This window comes from Barbus barbus, assembly GCF_936440315.1.
Source record: "Barbus barbus genome assembly, chromosome: 26".
In the NCBI taxonomy this organism is placed as follows: Eukaryota; Metazoa; Chordata; class Actinopteri; order Cypriniformes; family Cyprinidae; genus Barbus; species Barbus barbus.
In genome coordinates, this window is record NC_136754.1 from 17,182,026 (window position 1) to 17,206,062 (window position 24,037).

General features: G+C 42.0%; 1 protein-coding gene across 6 annotated transcripts in view; it reads left to right on the forward strand.

Moving 5' to 3' along the window:
• LOC306845656 (collagen alpha-1(XV) chain-like) overlaps positions 1–24,037 on the forward strand; it is a 52,284-nt gene that overhangs the window by 15,417 nt on the left and 12,830 nt on the right. For all 6 annotated transcript variants that reach the window (XM_079378572.1, XM_079378573.1, XM_079378574.1 and 3 more), the window contains 17 exons: positions 7,444–7,991; positions 9,984–10,058; positions 10,257–10,367; positions 12,366–12,474; positions 12,606–12,646; positions 13,095–13,277; positions 13,452–13,478; positions 14,513–14,575; positions 14,720–14,791; positions 15,652–15,714; positions 15,826–15,954; positions 21,939–21,992; positions 22,085–22,120; positions 22,332–22,451; positions 23,044–23,106; positions 23,291–23,326; positions 23,563–23,604. In XM_079378572.1, the coding sequence (XP_079234698.1) occupies positions 7,444–7,991; positions 9,984–10,058; positions 10,257–10,367; positions 12,366–12,474; positions 12,606–12,646; positions 13,095–13,277; positions 13,452–13,478; positions 14,513–14,575; positions 14,720–14,791; positions 15,652–15,714; positions 15,826–15,954; positions 21,939–21,992; positions 22,085–22,120; positions 22,332–22,451; positions 23,044–23,106; positions 23,291–23,326; positions 23,563–23,604 (1,772 nt within the window). The remainder of the gene's footprint in view (positions 1–7,443; positions 7,992–9,983; positions 10,059–10,256; positions 10,368–12,365; positions 12,475–12,605; positions 12,647–13,094; positions 13,278–13,451; positions 13,479–14,512; positions 14,576–14,719; positions 14,792–15,651; positions 15,715–15,825; positions 15,955–21,938; positions 21,993–22,084; positions 22,121–22,331; positions 22,452–23,043; positions 23,107–23,290; positions 23,327–23,562; positions 23,605–24,037) is intronic.

Consider the following 24,037-nt stretch of genomic DNA (forward strand, 5'->3'; position numbering starts at 1 on the left):
TTAGTAATAAATACATCAAAATTATGCACCATTTATCATCTATAATACCGTTGTGTAACCATTAGATGGCTGTATAGCCCTATATAATCATGACTGTGCATACCCTAGTTGCTGGAAACTGATTTCAGTCATAATTATTTGTATGTATTAGGTTTTGTATTTGGATATATATTTAGGCATTATTAAAGACAACTTTTTGTCAAAGTGACCATTTTTGCATTATTATTAGCCAAATCTGGACACAGAAAAAGCATTTACATTGCCAAAGTTAACAGTGCACTTATAGCATCGGTCGTTGTCAGAAACAGTACATTTAGGACTGTACATTACGCTATGTGCTGGGGGGAAATATGAACTAATCGAAGCAAATATGATCTAACTGAAGGCTATAACTGTATGTAGATAACCAGGTCCAGTAATGATTGGGCTAAATCAAGACAACTTAACGTTACCGTGAGTATCCTGATAACGACGATGATTGATGATAATGATGATATCATTCGCTGTGCTATTCCTGAGAAATCCTCTCAACAATGTTGTGTAGCAGCAGAACAATACTGATAAAATAATAATAATAAAAATCTTTATATATTATTTTATATCATTCAAATGAAATAGGAAGCCGCTAAGAGATACTCATATCCACACTGGGGGCACAACACTGACATCTTCACTTCCAGGTCAAGAAGCTGTCAATCTAAAACTCAGTAGCCAATGAGAACACACCGCTGTTGTCCCCGCCCCCACAAGAGATTTGTGCCAGAATGGCGAACGAAAACTTCAGAATAGTAAACGAAAACTTTAGAGGCGTAAATGAAAACTCTGGAAGCGTATTTGTAAGTACAGATCAACGAATGAAAGAGGAAAAAACAAAATATGCAGTGTATTAAAAATGAAGTCAAAAATTTTGTATGCTATTATTTATTTTTTCTGTTTCAAAGACATTTTATTCTTTTTCAATTTATATTTTCATACGTTTCTTGAAAATTACATTCATTTTAATTGGCACAAAGTTAATCCCATATATTTTAGCTCTAGTAAAAGTGAAAAGTGCTTTCAAAATCTTTGCAAAGAGGCTGTATGATGCATCTAACACCATTACTGAAATATACTTAAGCCGTTAAATGAAACCTGTATGATTTTCAAACCTGTTTGATTTTTCTGAAAAATTCTGTCACATTTCATTGAAATTGAAATGAAACAGTTCAGTGAAACAACTGACTGTCCATAAACGCTGTCCATTTAACTCATATCCCAAAGTTGTGAGTCATCTGAAGCCATATAATCTACGTTTTTTAAGTTCTTTGTTTTTTGAACATACTGTATTAAAGAGGGGGAAATTACCAATGAATCACAATTTTCTGTCTTGTTTCTCGTATCATTTTATGTTTTCAGAAGTCTTGGAATATAGAGCAAGATTCATATGGGCTTCTTTAATATTCCTTCATGATGGAAACAGAGCAACCGCCACAGTCAGAATTTCTCCTTTTGTGTTCCACAGAAGAAAGCAAATTATATTTGTTTGCCTTGAGTTTAACTCTTTTTTTTCTTTAATACACATGAATTGAAACAAATGGATTATTTATTTTTTATAAACATGAAAAAATCTGTGTGAAGAACTCCTCTGTTACGTACGTAACCCTCGTTCCCTGATGGAGAGAACGGAGTCGTTATGTCGTGACGACATTAGGGGATTCACTTGGGAGCCCCAATCACCTCTGATATTAAGAGAAAATGCCAATGAATATTGGCTTGTGGATTTTGCATACCTTAGCCAGTCCCGTACATATGGGTATAAATAGGCGACAGGTGCATCCACTCATCAGGTTTTCCGCTGAGGAGCCGAGAACGTGTCCCTGGCAACGAGCGAAGGTTCAAGATTGTGGCATGGGGACATAACGTCTCCATTCCCTCCATCAGGGAACGAGGGTTACGTACCTAACTGAGACATTCCCTATTTATTGTTCACTACGAGTTATGTCGTGACGACATTAGGGGTCCATGGAAAGCGCCACAACCTGAACCCCATCACAACCTCAGGCATACAAATGTTGACAAGTAAGCGCGTGACAGACAAATGCCATGCAAATGTTGCAACCTTCCCATCGCCCCAGCGCAAATTCGCTGACCTCGGTACCCACAGGGACCAGAGGAGTGTACATCACTGCTGGAGATAGCCAAGCCGCCGTTCCTTTCCCCACATGAATCGGAAGGGATTTTGACCTTCAGTGAAAGATTGCTTCAAGTCTTTCCTATTTGTTGTTACAGCTTGACAGTAATGACAGGGAAGCGAGCCTTCTGAAGAAGGGTGCTACGGAGGCCACATCCTGCCCGTAGGGAGGTAACATGTGGAGACACTGATATGGACTGACCCAGGCCTGGGGCAGTACTACATACGGAATGGGACTCTGAGGCAGGGCCTACCTAGGAGTAGGGAGGAGAGCTGCCAGCAGAGCCAGATAGAATGTTCTGCCAAGGGGAAGACACAGGTTTACAGAGAGAGAAACCTTACCGTGGAAGAATACACATATTGGGATTACCTGTAGGAAATCAAGCCATATGGACACTTAGCCCAGTACAGGGGTTGACCGGAGACCCAGGCAAGCTAACGAGCGGCCGATGGTGCGGGCCGACTCCCTGGTGGCACAGAGGGCGAGATCGGCGGTCCTCCTGAGCTCGGAGATATCATCAGCTCTAATATCCCCGCTCTCGTCTAACTCTCTCAGCAGTTCAGCCTGGTACGCCTGCAACACTGCCATAGTGTAAAGACACGCACCAGCCTGACCTGCTGCCGCATACCCCCTGCCCACTAAGGATGAAATAGTGCGCAGCGGCTTAGTGGGCAGAGCAGGAGCCTTCAAAGACGATGCCGCGGAGGAAGACAGATAGCTCGCAAGCGCCTGTTCGACCGGCGGCATTGCCCTGTACCCGCGCTCATTCAATTCCCTAACGTTGCCATAATAATCAGCGGAGGGAATGAATGGCCGAGACGAAAAGGGTTTTCCCCACGATCTCGACACCTCGGTGTGGAGATCGGGAAAAAATGGAAGGCTCCTGTGTAGAGGTGGCGGCCGCGAGCGCAGAAAACGCTCATCAAGGCGACTGCACTGCGGCTCAGATGTTCTCTCGGGCAGCCAACTAATATCGAGCTTGGCCACTGCACGAGTAACCACCTCTAAAAGCTCCTCATATTGGGGCAACAGAGGCGGCGAAACCTCATCAACGCTCGTCACGTCAACCTCCTCAGAGGAAGAGAGACGAAGCGTTGAGCCCTCGTCTTGGGGGGAAGAGACGACACGTGCTTATATACTTCCTGGTCGTGACGTCACCCCGCCCGTGACACCTCGCCCTCCTTCGGACTGATTACACCTGATATTCAGAGCATGGTCACGCTGAAGGCGTTCCCAAAGCATCTCTGGACACAGCTCGAAGTTCCTGGAAGGGAACTGGCTCAACGCAAAGACTGTAAAATCTCGTGAAAGTGTTCGGTGTCGCCCAGCCCACAGCCCTACAGATGTCTGCCAGAGAGGCGCCGTGCGCCAACGCATAGGAGGAGGCAAAAGCGATGGCATCCACTATCCAGTGGGCCAACCTCTGCTTGGAGACAGCCTTCCCTTTCTGCTGACCTCTGTGGCAGACAAAGAGCTGCTCAGAGCTTCTAAAGCTCTGGGTGCAGTCCATGTATATGCGCAGAGCTCTTATGGGACACAGCAACGCCAAGGCTGGATCTGCTTCCTCCAAGGGCAGTGCTTGCAGGTTCACCCCCTGATCGCAGAAGGGCGTGGTGGGAACCTTGGAAACATATCCAGGCCGGGGTCTCAGGACAACGTGAGAGTAGGCCGGCCCAAACACAAGGCACCCTTGGAGGTCCCCGACCCTCTTGATGGAAGTGAGCATGGTCAGGAGCGCTGTCTTAGCAGACAGGAACTTCAGCTCAACTGAATCCAGCGGCTCAAAGGGACCCCTCTGAAGTCCAGCCAGGATGATAGAGGGGACCAGAAGGGCACCAAGGGTGACCTAGGAGGATTTAACCTCCTGGCACCCCTCAGGAACCTCACGATGAGATCGTGCTTTCCAGGGACCGGCCGTCCACTGCATCGTGATGGGCCACGATAGCAGCCACATACACTTTCAAGGTGGAGGGCAACAGCCTGCACTCCAACCTCTCTTGCGCCTCTCGTGCATCTTCGGGGGTCTTCTCAGCGAGAAGAACACCAGTTTGCAAACAGACTCCACTTCAGTGCATAGGCTTGCCTAGTCGAAGGAGATCTAGCCTGAGTGATGGTGTTCACCACAGCCTGTGGCAGGCTACTCACATGGTGGTTCCACAGATCTGGACGTGGGTGCCATATGGTGCCGAGCCCCTGAGAAAGGAGGTCCTTCCTCAGAGGAATGCGCCAAGGAGGGGCTGTCGTGAGGAGCATGAGTTCCGGAAACCAGGTCCGGGTAGGCGCAACCAACAAGACCGGCTCCTTGTCCTCCCTGACATTGCACAGAGTCTGTGCGAGCAGGCTCACTCTCTGCACAGGGGAGAGCTTGCTCTTTTCCCAGTTGACCCGAAGCCCCAACTGGCTGAGGTGCCGGAGCACCAGGTCCCTGTGACCGCACAACTGTTGTTGCAACCAGGCGAGAATGAGCCATTGGTCGAGATAGATCAGGATCCTGACGCTCACTTCCCGTAACGCAGGAAGGGCGCCCTCCGCGACCTTCGTGAAGACACGGGGCGACAGGAACAGACCCTGTACTTCCATGCCCGCCCCTCGAACGTGAACCGTAGGAACGGTCTGTGTCGAGGAGGGATCGAGACATGAAAGTAAGTGTCCTTCAGGTCGATCGCTGCAAACCAATCCCGGGGCTGGATGCATTTGATAATGCGCTTCTGCGTCAACATCTTGAATGGGAGCTTGTGCAGGGCCTGATTCAAGACTCGCAGATCCAGGATTGGTCGAAGGCCACTGCCTTTCTTGGGCACGATGAATTAGGGGCTGTAAAACCCCTGCCTCATCTCGGCTGGAGGGACAGCAATCTCCTCGCGCAAGACTGTGTCTCGGACTGCCACCGAAGTCTCGAGAATGCCACTGAACTTGGGAGGTCGCCTGGCGAACTGAATCACGTAGCTGAGTTGAATTGTGTGAATGAGCCAGTGAGATGGGCTGGGCAGCGCAAGCCACGCCCCCAGACACCGTGCAAGTGGCACCAAAGGAACAACCGACGTACCCGCAGTGGTGCAGCGAAGGGGAGTTAGGCTGGATGGAACAGAAGGCGATGCATTCTGACTCATCCCCGCAGAACTCCCTGAGTCCCTGGGGGGACTGGCTAGAGGTGCCGCTGGCAAGATGGGTGAGAGTGAGGAGGCAGCGCGTCGCACACTGTCAGCCCGTGAACCTGAGAACCCGGAGGAAAAGGAAATTGCTCTTTTTTTGAGAAGGTGGGTACCTTCAGAACAGAAACAAAAGGAAACACAGGATTCTCCGCCCGGCCCTTCTCCGGGGGAAGGAGTGACGCTATCCTCGTAGTCTCCTGGGAAAGAGCAATATTTCACATCTCCGGGTTGCCCGCGTCAGGGCCGCTTCGTCGACTTCCTGGAGGACTTGGGGGCCGGCTGGGACGCGGGGGGCGCTGCACTCCTGCGAGAGGCGACACGGCGACAAGCAGACTGAGGTCTGGCCCTTGGGGCAGCGGTGGCTGCTGGAGCATCCCGCCGGGGTAGGATGTGCTGGATCGCCTCGGTCTGCTTCTGCGCTGCCAAGAACTGCTGGGCAAAGCCCTCGACAGTGTCGCCAAACAACCCAGCCTGGGAGATGGGAGCATCGAGGAAGCCTACTTTGTCGACATCCTTCATCTCTGCCAGGTTGAGCCAGAAATGGTGCTCTTGGGCCACGAGAGTGGACATCGCCTTCCCGAGGGACCGTGATGTGACTTCCGTCAGTCGGCGTGCGCAGCACCTGCATCAACCCCATGTCGGTACTACCCTCGTGCATTTGTTTTAGAGCCTTGGCTTGGTGTACCTGCAGGATAGCTATGGCATGCAAGGCAGAGGCGGCCTAGCCCGCAGCACTGTAAGCCTTGGCTGCGAGAGAGCGGCCGTCAGCTTACAGGTTTTAGACGGGATACACGGACGATTCTTCCAAGTGGCAGCGTTTTGTGGGCACATGTGCACCGCAACTGCTCTCTCCACCTGGGGAATTTCCACTTACCCCCTAGCCGCCCCGCCATCGAGGGTAGTGAGGACGGAGGAGGGAGACAAGCGGCTTCTGGCTGTGAAAGGGGCCGTCCCCGATTTGTCAGCTCCTCATGCACCTCTGGGAAGAAAGGCACCGGGGCAGAGTGCGGTTGTGAGCCGCGTCCCGCCCCGATAAACCAATTGTCCAGCCGCGAGGGCTCGGGACTGGGCGGTCTGTTGACCTCCAGCCCGATACTCGCGGCTGCCCGGGTCCAGCTCAGCAGTTGCGACAACACCCGAGGGGGGCAGCCCCGCTGAACCTTCATCCTCGGAGGACGAAAGCCCATCCCCCGATGCTGCGATCGACATCTGATCCTTGGGTGGCGCACTGAATGAAATGCTGGAAGCCCCGTGGGACGAACCAGCGAGATCACTCGGGACGATCGCTACGTGAAGAGTAAGAGGTCCGTGGGGACGTGCCCGGCAGAGAACCTCTTACTGTCACCCTCAGATCTCCCAGAGCACCAGCCGGCAGTCCAGCCAGTGCCAATCTTTTCAGAAAAGAAAGGCGAGATCGCAGCGCCGTCATGTTCATACGCCCACAACAGGCGCATGAATCATCCATGAACACATCTTCAGCGTACTGGATGCCCAGACACTGAAGACAACGATCGTGTCCGTCATCCGCGGACAGGTAACGACCGCAACCAAGAGGACACAGACGGAACGACATCTTTAAAAAGACGCAAACCGTCCGCAATTTGCTCTTTTAGAATTTGATCTTTGAAGTTGAAGTGCCCAGGGGAATCGCTGCTGGAGGGACACAGTAATGCCACCGTAATGCCAACCAGGAAAAAAATAAAGAGGTGAAAAGGTTTTGTGGAGATCAGCAATCTTCTCATCCACTCGGCTCCAAAGCAAAAATCTGATGAGTGGATGCATCTGTCGCCTATTTATACCCATATGCACGGGGAGTGGCTCAGGTATGCAAAATCCACTAGCCAATATTCATTGGCGTTTTCTCTTAATATCAGAGGTGATTGGGGCTCCCAAGTGAATCCCCTAATGTCGTCACGACATAACTCTAGTAGTGAACGACAGATAAGGAACCCTGTTTCTGATTTTCATCGCAACACTTTTGTCTTGTTCAAAAGTTTTTAGACTGTATGCTCATGTATTATTAGGAGAGAAATATTTTCATAAATGTGGGAAGGGATTTTGGGGCTGTATATTGTCCTTCATTTTAATGATTCCCCATGTTACTGGATGTTTTCTTTCAGAGCGGGGGTCCAAGGGTCACCTAGTCCTGACTGAACTAATTGGTGTTCCTCTTCCTCCATCTGTGTCCTTCATCACTGGCTACGAGGGTTTCCCTGCTTACAATTTTGGGTCTAATGCTAATGTAGGTCGACTGACCCAATCATTTGTACCTGAGCCTTTCTTCATGGACTTTGCCATTATTGTCACTGTCAAGCCCTCGAACTCTCGAGGAGGGGTTCTGTTTGCCATCACAGATCCCTCCCAGAGGATCGTCCACCTGGGCTTGGCCCTGACACCCGTGGAGGATAAGACCCAGAGGATAGTTCTGTATTACAGCGAGCCAGGGCTTGCAGACACCATGGAGGTGGCTTCCTTTAAAGTGCCTGATATGACACAGCAGTGGAACCGCTTTACCCTGATGGTCGAGCATGAGGAGGTTCGGCTCTATATGGATTGTGAGGAGTACCACAGCGCACCTCTGAAGAGAAGCCAGCAGCCCCTCAGCTTTAAGCAAGGCTCGGGTATCTTCGTGGCAAACGCGGGCAGTACTGGCCTGGAGAGATTTGTGGTAGGTCACCATTTTACATTTTTTAAAATCTCAAAAACTTTTTCCTACTGGACTTTATCATATATCAAAGTTGAAACACCTCACAAAACAGAATTAAGCTGAAACCACATAAATTAATCATCTTTTTATTCATATTTACCTTGTCCTTTGCTTTCAAGTGCTGTACATTTATTGATGAGATGAAGTGATTTATGTGTGCCAGGGGCCTTGAACATATACCTTCAGTATTGACTGGCTCACATTGAAATTCACATCCACCTTGACATTTTTATCATTTATCATTGATCCATGATCAAAAGTTGCTCAAGGTTATTCACAGCTACCTGCATGGAGCAAAGTTAGAGCGAACAAGTACAAACTGTTCCAAAGAAACAGTGTGCTCTGATTCTGATAATGTTTACCATGATTATAAACTGACATGGATGGAATATTGACATGACATTTCAATTGATTGGCATCAGTTAATATTGAATTATGTATTCTCATTTTCTCATTTTTTTGTGCTCAGATTGCTTTCGCTTAAAGTGAATGTTTAAAAACATTAATGATACTGTTCAATTTAATCTTTAGGAAATCTCATGTTAAATATCAATTTCTCATACATGATTGTGTATGAGAAAATTGATGCCTAAATTCACTTTTAGATTTTAGTGTTTTATTTTTATATTTGTTGAATGTTCTATTTTATTTACACAATATAGTACAGAATTTTAATATTGTATGTTTATTTGTTTTCTATCGAAGCCCATTTCTGACATATAAGAATAAAAATCATGCTTTATTAAATAAAAAAATGACATAAAAAGTTTAGTACTTAAGTTAAAATTATGAAAAAGGCATATTTAGGAAATAAAATGTCAAAAATTGTGAGATAAGACGTCATAATTATGACAAATCAATTTCAGCCAATTATTTGTGCATAACAATGTTTTTAATGTTTCAAATATTTTACATATAAAATGATAATAAGATAAAACATTACCTTACAAAATCATTAGTTGACTATAAATGAATTGTTCCCTAATTTATTCACATTTACATTCTACAACACCCACTTACCAAAATTTATTTTAAAAAGTTTTGATTCTGACTTTGTCCTCTGCCGCATTATGAACAATTCCAGCTGAGGAGCTTTTGTGTCCCATGTGTCGGTGTATTGTGTTTAGGGAGGTTTGTTGTCATGGAGAACACTTCAGGAAGGTCGAATCCTTTGTGTTAAGTGGCATAATGCTGGATGGGCCTCCTTCAAGGAATGAGAAGCAACTAACAATGAAACTCTCACATACTGTACACTAACAGAGAGAAATAATTCTACTTTTAGACCTGGCTAAAACCCCGTAGGTCCCAGGTTCAGGCTTGCAATTACTGTTGTATTCTCTTGTAACATCAGTTTTGTTGTTGAGCTTTTGTTCTTTCACGTCTCCCTTCAGAGGTAATACTGATGAAAGTTATTGTGTTAATATGTGTTAATTTATGTTGTAATATGCTATCTGTAATGGTTCTAATTGAGTTTTGCTTGTCATTGTTTTATGGTTGTTTGGACTAGGACGTTTCTTTAATAATGAAAGTAGCTGATGGCCGTCATAAATCCCAGCTGTACTTGAATGAAAGCGTGGCTAAAAGAACCCATTAAATCTTAATGAGTAAAGCAGGAGGTGCTTCATCTGAAAGCCTGCTGATAATTGTACACAATTTATAACCTTCCCTTAAGAGTTTCTGGCACATCACTGAGCGCTGGAAGAATCTGTGCTGCTGTACTCCTGAACACTGTCTACTCCTGTTAGAATGAAAATAACAGAACAGATCTCCTCCTGACAGCAGTTTACAGCTCCAGGCAGCACTTGTGTATGAACATGATTGCAGTGTGATTAACCACTTTGCATTCTGAAAATAATACACAGCAATCTTGTACACTAACTATTTGATTTTGTTTTAAACGGCTAAACAGCTAAACCTTTTCGTTCTCTTACTCTTTCTTTCTCATTCTGTCAGGGGTCTATTCAACAGCTGGTAATAAAACCGGATCCTAGGGCAGCGGAAGAGCAGTGTGAGGAGGATGACCCCAGCGTGAGCACATTTTCATTACTCTCTCGGTCCTGTTTGTGTTATTTGCCTCAGAATATTATTACACTGTCCTTAGCCATTTTATAGAGGCAAGTTTGTCATAGTGGATTGAAAGCAAAATGTATATTTGAGTATGGTTGTAATGTGGCTGGCACTCCCTCTTGTGGTGGAGTGTCTCCTGACGCTCGTGATGCTTTGCAGTTGCAGGCCTCCGGGGACAGAAGTGGTGATGGTGATTATGATGATGAAGAAGAACATAGGAGAAATGAAGTAATTTTCGGTCAGACAAATGTGAGAGAAGACAAAGAAAAGGTTTGACAGAAGCACTTTCTTGCACACATTACATAGCATTTCTATTAACCTGATTAAATTAAATAAAAAAAAAAGTATATCTATCAACTCAGTTACATAGTTTTGCCATGTAAATGTGTCTAATTGTTTTAAAATGTGCCATTTATTAAAGCCATACATTATCTAGGACCATTATGCCATTTACAGATGATACGTGTTATAAGGATACTGTTCAGAATTGTTGTTATTTATTTATTTATTTATTAGTGTTTTATTTTTGTTTTTGAGAGAATGCATTAAATTTATCAAAAGTATTATACTGATACAAAAAATATATATTTTGAATGTTGTTATTCTTCAAACAATCCTGAAAAAAGTCAGTTTAATTAAGCAGCACAACTGTTTTCTATATTGGTAATAATCAGAAATGTTTCTTAAGCAGTAAATTAGCATATTACAATTATTTCTGAAGGATCATGTGACACTGATGACTGAAGTATGTCATCACAGGAATAAACCGTTTTAAAACATGCAAATCTTACTGATCCCAATCATTTGACTGGTAGTGTATGAATAACTTTATAATTATATTATATAAGTAAGCTTTCCTGTAGCTCAAATAGTAGAGCATAGCGCTAGCAACGCCAAGGTCATGGGTTCGATTCCCAGGGAAAGCAAGAGCTGATAAAATGTAAAAACTGTAACTTGAATGCGATGTAAGTCGCTTTGGATAAAAGTGTCTGCTAAATGCATAACTGTAAATATATATACAGGATTCAGATAAAGTGTTTTCAGATCTTGAATTAATATTTGACATTTTTAAAATTATGTGCACAAATGCATAACACTGACAAATGAATAGATGAGCATGAAAGAAGAAATCATTTTCATATTTGTTTGTCTTATGTGCGTGTTTGTAGTGAATGTAATTATTTCTTTGTTGACATTATGCTTTATTTATCTTTGTAAAACAGGAAGCAAAGCAATTCATTCTCCCTCTAGAGAGTTGCGTTTAGTTACAATATTCAGATGAATCAAAAGGGAATAAATCTTCTGTTCTCTCACAGAAACACATGACAGAAAGAACATCATTTATGTATCAACACTGATCCAAAAAACATTGCTGTTTTACTTTCCTAGTGCACTTTAAATGTGAAGAGAGGCTTTTTTATGCTAAAGAGATAGTTCACCCAAAAATTAACTGTACTGTATGTTTTGCATTCTTGCTTGGAACACAGAAATGTTTTTGAAGAATGCTCCTTCTAAAGAAAACGAATGGGGAAGGGAGCTGCTGAGCTCCCAAAAAAAGCACTATATACAGTATATAACACTCTGAAGCAATATGATACCTTTACATTTAAATATATATTCAAACATGGCTCTCTAAAACATGCAATGGAAGGGATTGGTCACAAGAGACATGAAAACCAGTTGCAAAGTTGCTGTAATGTAATGCATTGCAATTCATGACAGGAGTGAACCAATACAAGTTGTTTCCTAGCCAGGGATTCACCAGTTTCTTCAGTCCCATGTTAATGTAACAGAAATGTATAATTTTTTAATACAAGTGTTCAAAATCAAAACTATAAATAGTATTAAATGATTAAATAAGTTATTGCAATGATGTCCAAATAGCAATGTGTAAAATTGTTGAGAAAATGCATTATATTTCATTGTTACTTTAAATATCAGAGGGCACTTCAAGAAAAAATAAAAATAGGGCATAGTTCAGTTGACAAACAAGGTTGGGACCTCTGGTTTGAGCATTCTGCCATGTTAACTCTCAACTCAACCAAGTTTGTCCTTACAATGGGGGACGTGGGCCTGATAGGAGTGGTAGTCGTGTTTAGAAACCTGCTATTCCGTGTGGTGCCACTACTACTTACACACTTTACCTTTAAAAAGTTTTAAACCACGGCAACAAATAATCATAATTAATAGATTCAGATGTTTAGTTTACATTATTATAGCTAATATATTTTGTAAGAATGTAATCAGTTGATGTATTATTGCTTGCAGACACATAGACCCACCTATCCTGTCCAATCTCCTCCCACTGTGTCGCCTGACATGGACGAAGGGGAGTTTTCAGGACATGTGACCCCTATAGACGAAAGACTCCTTAGAGGTGAGAGAACATTCTTTAATTAAAACAACAACAAAAAAAAAAGCTTTATTTTACCTATTTCGTGAATGTTGATTATCTAGATTGTTGTATTTCAGCAGATTAATATTAATATTGGTTGTTAATCCTTTCAGGGACTTACAAAACAGATGAAAAAGGAGAGAGTACAGGGGATGTAAGTATTGCACTTTATTTCCTGTTGTAACAAAAAATCGGATACTTATTTTTGAATTAACTCACTTCAGTAGTACTATGGAATATGGAAGCCCAATTCTTCATGTCATCACGTTCTACCCCAAAAACGCTTAAAGTGCAAATCAGCACATTGTGTTCATATTCTGGGCTGTATTCTGCTTGTCTGTAAATGGTATATGCTTTGTTTATAAGGTGTGTTGAAGTCATCATTTCGACTTTTTATGTCATAATTTCGACTTTTTAAAGTCATAATTTCGACTTTTTATCTCGTAATTATGACTTAAGTATGTCATAATTTCGACTTTTTAAGGCATACATTTTTTCTTACGTGGACGGAAATGGGCTTAGTACAGTATATGATGGTTAAAATGATGTAATAATCCTGCATACTCAATTATAGAATTATAGTATCTCTTGAACTGTTTCAGGGTTCCGGCCAGGGTCAAAAAGGGGTGCGTGGAGAGCCTGGACCTGCAGGCCCCCCAGGACCCCCCGGACCTCCTGGACCATCTCTCCCACCCACACATTCAGGTCAGCCTGGACAGAGAGGCCCTCAAGGTCCAATGGGTCCACCAGGAAGACAAGGCAGACCAGGGAAAGATGGACAACCTGTATGATTATTTCCTCATGATGATGACAATATTGAATGTGCTGCTTCTTCTTATTCTTTTTGACACTATGTCTAACCATTTATCTTTAAACATAGTACTATAGACCATTTCATGTCCTAGCAGTATAGATTGAGTGAACTAGAATTTTTTTAATCTCTTGCCTATGTTTTGCAGGGACTCAAAGGTGAAGAAGGAAAACCAGTGAGTAATAATTTAATAATTTGCTTGCATATGGAAAGTTTTAAAATACTGGTATGTGTACAGATGAAGGACAATACATTCAGTACAGTTTTGCACAAAGTACAGTTGATACATCAACATTATTGTGCACATATTACAATTGTTAATTGAATAATCCTTTCTGGTAGACCTCAAAATAAGAAACATATTTGATTCTTTAGAATTATATGGTTGCACTTTATTTTACAGTATGTACACTTATCTGTACCTACATTCCTACATTGTACTTCCTGTGGGCTAGGGTTAGGTTTTACAGGTAAGTTCAGGCTACAGTAGTTATTACCCAATTATTGCAATTACTATAAAAAGTACATAATATGTAGACATGTACTTGAAGAACAGGACTGTAATTAAAGTGCTATCAAAAATGACGTTAGCAGTGCTTAGAGATGACCAGATGGCATTCAAATAGAACACACAGGTTCTTTATTGGTCTTCTTATATTAAATTGAAGAAAAGTAAGACTTGATTCCTGCAATTTGTGAACCAAATCAAATTAAATTTGTATTTAAAAAAAACAACGCAAGACAAAAATTGTAGAAGAATTTCTTATTTTCTCCCTTGTACCTTGATAGTTTTGTATTGCACAATATCTGGCTATTCACACCCCATTTTATGTCTAATTTGCAGAATCTGAGTTTAATCCACACTATTTTTAAGAGCAGGCATGGTCATTTTTAACTTGAATATGCTTCCGGAGTCAGCCACTTCCAGTTATATTAGCTGTACAAAAACAGTATGCTTGATGTTTCAAACAGGTATTTGTTATATAATTTTAATTATCATAAACACACTGGTTTGTAGCATGTTACTGCACTGCACACGTTATTCTAGTAGTTAATTACCTTTATCTACAGCAGGTAAAGAATCAGAAGATTCAGAAGAAATAATTTACTTTCAAGTTGAAAATAAGGAGGATAAAATGTAATAGAATGTCATGGCTTCATGTTTACATCTGTCTCCGCTGATCTTAATACAGTGTCTCTTTAATGCAGGGGCAGAGAGGACCTCCAGGACTTACAGGATTACCTGGAGAATCTGGAGTCAAAGGAGAAAAGGTGAGGGATAATGCAGTTGAGCTGCCTCCCAAACGTATGATTATCCACAATGCCTCAGTACAGTGAGAACATCTGGTCTGTTATGTTGCTTTTTTTCAAGCTCAAAACCAAAAGCTTTAATTTCATCCTATTTAACTCTTTTAGGGTGATCCTGGGGTTGGTCTGCCTGGTCCACCAGGGCCTCCCGGACCACCGGGGCTATCCAAACCAGTTCCAGTAAGTATATTGCACAAACTGTGGGTTTAAGTTATTACTTGAATGAATGAATGAATGAATGAATGATGCATTTATATAGCGCTTTATTGTGTATTGCTGTACACCCAAAGCGCTTTACAATCATGTGGGGGGGTCTCTCCTCAACCACCACCAGTGTGCAGCATCCACTTGGATGATGCGACGGCAGCCACACTACAACGGCGCCAGTGCGCTCACCACACACCAGCTACAGGTGGAGAGGAGAGAGAGTCATTGAGCCAATCAAGTGTATGGGGATTATTAGGAGGCCATGATAGACAAGGACCAGTAGAGGGAATTTGGCCAGAACACCACGGTTACACCCCTACTCTATACAAGAAGTGCCATGGGATTTTTAATGACCACAGAGAGTCAGGACCTCGGTTTAACGTCTCATCCGAAAGACAGTGCTTTTTGGCAGTATAGTGTCCCCGTCACTATACTTCATGGGGGGGGGGGGGGTCGTTTGTTTCCAAAGCATGTGATTTGTAACTGCACCGATTGCCTACTGTAAATCTGATCTGATCTCAAGTCAATTAACCTTTATTTAAATAGTTGTTTATACAATACAGATGGTTTCAAAGCAACTTCATAGTAATAAGCAGGAAAATAACAGGACTGATGTTGCAAAATTAATCAAATATGAGATAAATTCAAATTCTGCTGTAAAGCATCTCTAAAAAGACAATAGTCCTGTTATAAATCTTGAGTGAGTTCATTTAAGTTCAATAACCGTGTCAATGTTGCAAAATTAGTTGGTTATGAAACTTATGTAATTCAGCTCAAACTGTACATGCTGTGCATTCTGTTTATTAAGAACATATCTCCAATTTTAATGACAGTATGGATTTGATGCTCTCAGCTCTGGATTTGAAGATGTTGACATTGATACAGAACGTCTTAGAGTGAGTAAATCTGCCCGTGTTTTGATAACATTCTTACAGTTCATACTGTATTTAGTGGCATTGAACATTCAGGTTATTTATTTCACTATAAATGATAATGTCATATTCTAGGGTCCACCTGGTCCTCCAGGGCCTCCAGGGAAACCTGGCCCACCTGGTCCTACCCCCTCAGGGGGTTTGCTGCCTGGATCACCAGGTGCCCCTGGCAAGGATGGCAGAGATGGGCAACCTGGACTTCGTGTGAGTATGTTCTCTCTTCAGTTAAATCAGCTGCTGAAGAGAGTCTCAGTTTACATATCATTAAGATTCATATCACATCTGCTTTTCCTGTTGGCCCTGTCATTTCATATTACATATGACGTCTTAATGCACTCAGACAACTTGAAATGAAGCCATGTAAAATGAATAAATCAGATAAAAATAAGTAACTCAGACAAAATAAGTAACTCAGACCAGCAGATAAATTATTAATTCCCCATCAAGCATTTGTTAAGATTTCCCATTGTTGCTAAGTGATGGTTGCATCACGGCTTTTGGCTGATTCATGTTGTCTTGTTTCCTTCTCTCAATTGCCCAGCTATTTGAGGACTGGTTTAGTGGGTCTGGCACTGACTCTGGGTTTGGCTCAGGTTTTGGTAAAGGACAGGCATTGCCCTGGTTCGTTCAGGTCACTGAACCAGTAGGTTGGAAAAGACAGCATTTTCTGTCCAACAATATCTGCTTGTCGACATTTGCCTGAATGCAAAATAAGATTTGGACTAGTTTACAGTGTTATATTTTTGCATGGATTTTCTCCAGTCAAATACTTGCTATGGCTTTACAATTACAATCTTTTTTGATGGGGTTCAGTTTAGGTGGGAGTACAGATTTAATAGTACAGGAATAATGAGGTATACAAACAAACATCAAAGGTATTTCTCATTAAAACTGTAAGAGTTGTAGTTGCAGTTGTGCAGTTTGAATGAAAAACAACAGCACAGGTCAAAAGGAGATGAACACATGCATTTCAGGACAGCTTGAAACTGTGCTGCCTTTTTCTGAATGTTAGAGAAAATCTGTCTTTTTATTTTGAACTCTCTGCTTGTACTAACAGCAATGGCAATTTTAATATTATGATGAGACACAACATATTTATATACTGAGATTAGACAAAATAATGTGAATGCCCATTATTATAGGGGTTAATATAATTTGTGTAAACTTCTGTTGAAAAAAAATCAAACAAATGTTGCAATTATCTTTTGTTTTGTTTTTTTTCTTTTCCTTGTCACTAGTTTGTATTTCAATGTAATATACATTTTGTTCAGTATAGTGTTTAGTAAAAGCCAGGGCTGAAATGGGTGTCTTTCAGACTTTCAACAAGGACAAACCATGGGAGGCTGTTTAGCAAGAGTGTCTATAACCTTACCGGTCCATTTGTTTGGTGTTTTAAGAGCAACAGTCTTTAAGATTATAATGATTATGATTATGACTCAGTGCTCAAAACATGGCAAGACTTCATCCATGAAGACGAATATGTGAATTAGGCCTGCACGATTTTGAGAAAAAACCTAATTGCGGTTTTTCTGACAAATATTGCGATTGCGATGCGATTTTCGATTTTTGCGTGCATTTTGATGTGCATGCATCATATTGCTGTCGGTGGTGATTTTTAAGATGCTGGTATAGATTGGTAGTGTTTCCTCTGGATCTGGCCACGGCACGTCGACATATTTTACATTTAGCACTCTTTTGCTCCACGTCGTTCTTCGCGAATCCAAAATAAGTCCAAACAGCTGAAGTACCACCCTTCTTGTTAACCAAGTGCTCCCCCGCTTCCTCTCCCGTCACCGAAGAAGTGCCTTCGGCCATTTCTGCGCAGTTACAAGCTTTTTCTATTGGCACAATTCGAGGTACACGTTGTGTGTTAGCTGCTTTGCTGCTGACAGAAAGCCGGTGCACTGCATACAACCTTGTTTCCATTGCCATTTCTAATTGGCCAGCAAGCCAGGAACGCGAGATTCGACCATTTTGATTGGCTAATAGGTTTGTCACTCAAATGTCACAGGCGGGGGAAAAAACCTCAGACTCCTGAGGTTAGGTTATTGCGGGAGTTAAAACCTCAATATCGATGCGATAAAGGTTAATCGTGCAGCCCTAATGTGAATATTCTACATAATGGCGCCGTTGTGTTCAGACGCCGTTCAGGCCGCTCCGCTGAGATTTTGCTTTAACTTACTTTTTTACTTACTTTTACTTTCTCTTTTTACTCATTCCACGTCGGCACTGATCACCTACAACATAGAAACACTTTTGGACATTGGAAACCGCTACACTATCAAGAAACACCGCGGGAAACGCGCTGGGATTCGAGATAGACTCCGGAAAAGGGCTCACTGTCCTCCTCTCCCGAGCATTCTGCTCGCAAATGTCCAATCCTTGGAAAATAAGATGGACGATCTTAGAGCCAGGATTAGTTTCCAACGGGACATAAGGGACTGCAACATCCTTTGTTTGTCAGAAACGTGGCTTTCGTCCATGGTCCCGGACACTGCTGTAATGCCGAGTGATAACTTCTCTGTTTTTCGGACAGACAGAACAGCAGAGGCCGGTAAATCCAGGGGTGGAGGAGTGTGTTTCATGATTAACAAGAAATGGTGTGATCCCAGGAATATCTCCATTCTGTCGCGTTCCTGCTCGCCTCATCTGGAACATCTTTCCATTATTTGCCGCCCATTTTATCTGCCCCGGGAGTTTTCATCAATCATTGTTACTGCTGTGTACATTCCACCACAGGCGGACACCGGCTTGGCTTTGTCTAAGCTTCACGATGTGCTCAGTGGCTACATCAACAAACATCCTGACGCTGCCTTTATCATCGCGGGGGACTTTAACAAAGCCAACCTCAGGCAGGTAATGCCGAACTTTCATCAACATGTATCCTGTCCAACTAGAGGACCAAACACACTGGATCACTGCTACACTCAGTTCACTACCGGCTTTTGGCAAATCGGACCATGCCGCCATTTTTCTAACACCGGGATACAAACAAAGGCTCGTTCAGGATCCTCCGGTGCAGAGAGTAGTGACGCTCTGGTCCTCCCACTCAGAGGCTATGCTGCAGGGGGCTGGGACATGTTCCAGGGGAGTTCTTCTGACGTCAGCGAGTTCACGGATGTAGCATTAAGCTTTGTAAACACGCTAACCGAGCAAGCTACAGAAACAATAACGATAAGGACATTCTCCAATCAGAAACCGTGGGTGGACAGTACAATCCGTGCTGCGGTTAACACACGCACTGCCGCTTACAATGAGGCTCTTCTGACCTGGAATATGAGCGAGTACAAAGCATCGTGCTATGCTCTCCGACGTGCAGTAAGAGCCGCTAAACACAGATACAGAGAGAGAATTGAGTCTCATTTCCAGCTCAATGACTCTCGACGGATGTGGCAGGGACTGAGGACCATCTGTGCCTTTGGAAACAAATCCTCCGCGGAGGTGAGAGCAGATCCGTTGCTGGCCGACGAGTTAAACACCTTCTATGGCCGCTTCGATTGCAACGTCGGCGGCGCGTCTCTGCCGACCAGCACATCAGGAAGCAGCAGGCAGAGTAGCGATGATCCTGTAATCACCGTGTCGGAGGATGAGGTTCGGAGGGCGCTAAAGAAAGTGAACGTAAGGAAAGCAGCCGGACCTGATGGGATAACCGGCCGTATTCTGAGGTCCTGCGCCGATCAGCTCGCTGGTTTGTTCACTTCTATCTTTAATGAGTCCCTTGCTACCTCCGTGGTTCCCACCGCATTTAAAAAATCTGTCATTATCCCTGTGCCAAAGAACAATAAACCCTCTTGCCTGAATGACTATCGCCCAGTTGCCCTCACATCAATAGTCATGAAGGTTTTTGAGAGACTTGTAAAGAGCCACATCTGCTCCTCCATACCTGATACTTTGGACCCTCTTCAGTTTGCCTATCGCCCAAATAGATCCACTGACGATGCCATCTCTCACGTCCTCCACTCTTCCATCACACACTTGGACAGCAACAATGGGAATTATGTAAGGCTGCTATTAATTGACTATAGCTCAGCTTTCAACACTATAGTCCCCATCAAGCTGGCTTCTAAACTCACAGACCTCAGCCTAAACTCCTCACTCTGTGACTGGATTCAAGACTTCCTCACCGGCAGACCTCAAGTGGTGAAAGTTTGCCAGTTCACCTCAAACTCCATCACCCTCAACGTAGGAGCCCCACAGGGCTGTGTCCTGAGTCCCCTGCTCTACTCTCTCTACACGCATGACTGCATATCCTCTCACAGCTCCACATCTATTATCAAATTCACTGATGATACTGTGGTTCTGGGCCTCATCTCCAACAACGATGAGACCGCATTCTTGGATGAGGTAGAGAGACTCACATCATGGTGCCAGGACAACTGTCTCCCTCTGAATGTGAGCAAAAGTAAAGAGCTGCTCATGTACTTTAGGAAGAGACAGCAGCAGCCCTACACTCCTCTTATGATCAGTGGGACCCCTGTGGAGAGGGTGAGTAACTTCAAGTACCTCGGTGTAAACATCTCTGAGAACGTGACTTGGACTACACACATCCAAACACAGGTTAAGAAAGCCAGGCAAAGACTGTACCATCTGCGACAGCTGAGGAAATTCAGGGTCTCACCAGCAATCCTGAAAACTTTCTATTCAGGGACCATAGAAAGTGTATTGACTCAGTGCATCTCAGTGTGGTATGGAAACAGCTCCAATCAGGACTGCAAAGCACTACAGAGAGTTGTGCGCTTAGCTGAGCGCATCTCAGGGTCTGCTCTCCCCTCTCTGCAGGACATCTACCTCAAACGCTGCAAAAGTAGAGCTGTTAAAATCATCAAGGACTCTAATCACCCTGGTAACCATCTATTCACCTTGCTTCCATCTGGAAAGCGCTTCCGTAGCCTGATGGCAAAAACTGAGAGACTTAGAAGGAGCTTCTTCCCCCAGGCCATCAGGCTCCTAAACTCTAACGCTGTGTCATAACATCACATGACTCCATGTAAATATCACTATATCAATAAGCTTCAGAATTTTTTCTACCTCATAATGCTGCTATTTACATACCCTGTACAACGTTTTGCACATTCCTCTTATTATTATCAATTTATTATCACTAATATTATTATTATCACTAACTCCCTCAAAGTCAACAACATACTGACCTGCACATTTATATTTATATTTATATTTTTTATCTTTATTTTATTTTTATTTTTTTTCTACTTTTCTTTTTCTTAATATTTGTATACTTTATAATTGCACTGTCCTTGGAGCGGACCTGACCTACATTTCACTGCTGGTTATACTCTGTATAATTGTGTATGTGACAAATAAAAATCTTGAATCTTGAAATGTGAAAACTGAAAGTGAATAATGGGGACCATTGAGCACTTAGAAGGATTGTGTCCAAACCAAAAGACCAAAGTGACAGCAAGCCTCAATACAAAAACTGACTACAGAACTTCACAAAGCCAACATCCGTGAAAGAGATGCAATTTCTAAAAATTACCATATTCCATCCTTCAGAATATCTAAAGCAACTGGTAGATGTTTTTATAGACACACTGTAAAAAGTGAAAATCGAGGAAAAAATCAAGGAAACCCCTTCCCTTAAAATTATCAAGTAAATAATTATTTTAAAAATTTAGAATTTTAGAATTGTCAGGTTCACTTAACTTATTTTTTTTAATTATTACTTACTTGATCATTTTAAGGCAACGGATTTCCTCAATTTTTTTAAGTTAAGTCAACTTATCACTTTTTACAGTGATGAGGAAACCCGTTGCCTTAAAATTATTAAGTAAATAATAATTTTAAAAAATACGTTAAGTGAATTGTCAAGTTCACTTAACTTATTTTTTTTTTTATTATTTACTTAAAAAATTTTAAGTCAACGGGTTTCTTCAATTTTTTTAAGTTAAGTCAACTTATCACTTTTTACAGTGCAATATTCAGCTAGAGACTATTTCGCTAATGGTGGTAAAACACCATAATAATAAAATATTGCCTATTTCCCAGATGTTCTCATTATTTTGTCAAACCCCTGTATATTAACATAACATAAACATCACGACACAATGAAAACATGTATACTATTTTTAATTTAATGTAGATTGTCTTTATAGATGCTGACATTTATAATGTGTTATGGTATTGAAACATGTCATAAGCAGGCCTTTTAATGTGTTTGACCTTTAAAGGGGCTTCCTGGTCCGGATGGCTTAACTGGACAACAGGGTCCCAAAGGAGCAAAGGTACAAAAATTACCTAATCTTGAAGAAAGAACTCTCTCAATGTCATATAAAAATGTATTGTTCGCCTTAAAAATTTTGATTTTCTTTCACAGGGTGAACAAGGAATGAGAGGGCCCTCTGGACCTAAGGTATCATGTTTATAACCACACGTTTATGATGCATAATGGTGGGGTCACATTTAACATTGTTTGACTAATTTTTCCTGGATGAAATCCAGGCATTTTAATAGAAATCTATGCAATCAAAAATATCGAATGAGGAATTTCACATAGAATTTGCTACCGGTTCAAGTTGCTCATGCAAGTTCTGTGCTTTTTATCTTTCATTCTTCTTCTTAAGGGGGAAAATGGTGACCCTGGCCTTATTGGTCCTATGGGACCGAGGGGTGTTCCTGGACCACCTGGCATTCCTGGCCCACCAGGGCCTTTAAGCAATAACTTCATGATGGACACTTTGAAGGTCTGAAAAATCCTAACTGATAGTCATCAATTTAACAATAGATATCACCAAAGTATTTATTACATTAGTGGCTAACCACCTTTTTTGGGATTTCACATTCTAAATGCAGGAAGTTATGGTCAACAACAGACTATGCTACTGGTTCATCTAAAACATGGATAATCAGATTTCAAATGTTTCTTGAAAATCTATCCATAAATGCAGGTCAGGTTGTTGGTCCTGTACTTAGGGGATGATTATTGGAAAATGTGCTCCACGTCGAAGGCCAAAGCAAAACGGACTAAATTCACATGACATGAAAAGGACAATTCAAGGGTCACATTCAAGTGCTCCAGTTTATTCTTGGTTATGAAATTGTTTTAATTTTCAAAGGGGATCATTTTAGTTTAATAAGTAAACCAAACCCTTAAAAGAGAGCTGTATTGGTTTTGAGATATTTATTCTTTTAGGTAGAAACTCTCCAAACATCACTTTTCAGGGTCAGCACAGCATTTCATCCATTCAGAGCTTAATTATTTTTTCTTAAGCTTTTGAGTGAGTCTTGCTTCTGTCCTCATTATGTCTAAGGACAGGGGATGTTTTATTTTGACAGGATTTGGAGGGTTCTGGTGAAAGCGGATTGTTTCTTGAAGCTGGAATTTCAAAAGGCTATCTTGTGAGTGCACAAAAGCATCAGTACTATTACGTCATCCTCAAATTCTATTCACATAATTTTCTTTAACCTTGAATGTGTCATTGCATGCTACATTGGCCAGAGTTTATTTTTGTTTGTGCACACAAAATTTGTTTGTTGAATGGACCAAATCTGAATTTTTTTTCTCCTCTCCTCTTTTTTTAAGGGGCCTCCTGGTCTGCCTGGCCCACCAGGACCTCAGGTGTGTTTATCCTCTAAAATTTTAAGCATGAATTTTATTGTACTTAGTCCATTGATTATCAAAAAAGTAGCATTACAATCAAATTAATTTATGGCTAAACTACTTATATTTAAATGAATGATTGATTTATTAATTCATTCATTATTTCAAATGTAATGGTTTGATGTGTTTGTGTGTAGGTAAATTAACAGCATATTATATTTTATTAACATGCATGTTCTGTTTCCTTTTTGTAGGGACTTCCTGGTGCTGATGGAGCCCCCGGTTTGTCTGTAAAGGTTTGTTAGATTACACTATAGTCACACTAAATAGCTATATATATACCTTCTAAACTCAAATAATTTTTATTTCACAATAGCCCTATTCAGACGGTAATTGTTTTTCACGTTAATGTCTGTAAAATAAATCTGATTAGCTCCTCAGTAATAAAATGTATGCATTTGGATGAAGATAACTTCATTTTCTAGGCGTACGTTTGTGATTCCATAAACCTAGAAATGCTCTTCTCGAATGATCAGTCACGTGTTGCTTGGACAATTATTACAATAATATTTAATTTAATAATTGGAAAATAACATCAAATTTAAGTATCACTTATTTAAATATCCTATTTTAATATTGGAAAGTGGATAGACTATTGGTTTAAATTGTTTTCTGTGATGCATTTCAATCTCAAAATGATAGTTGTCTTTTTAAAAATGTAGAAATGAG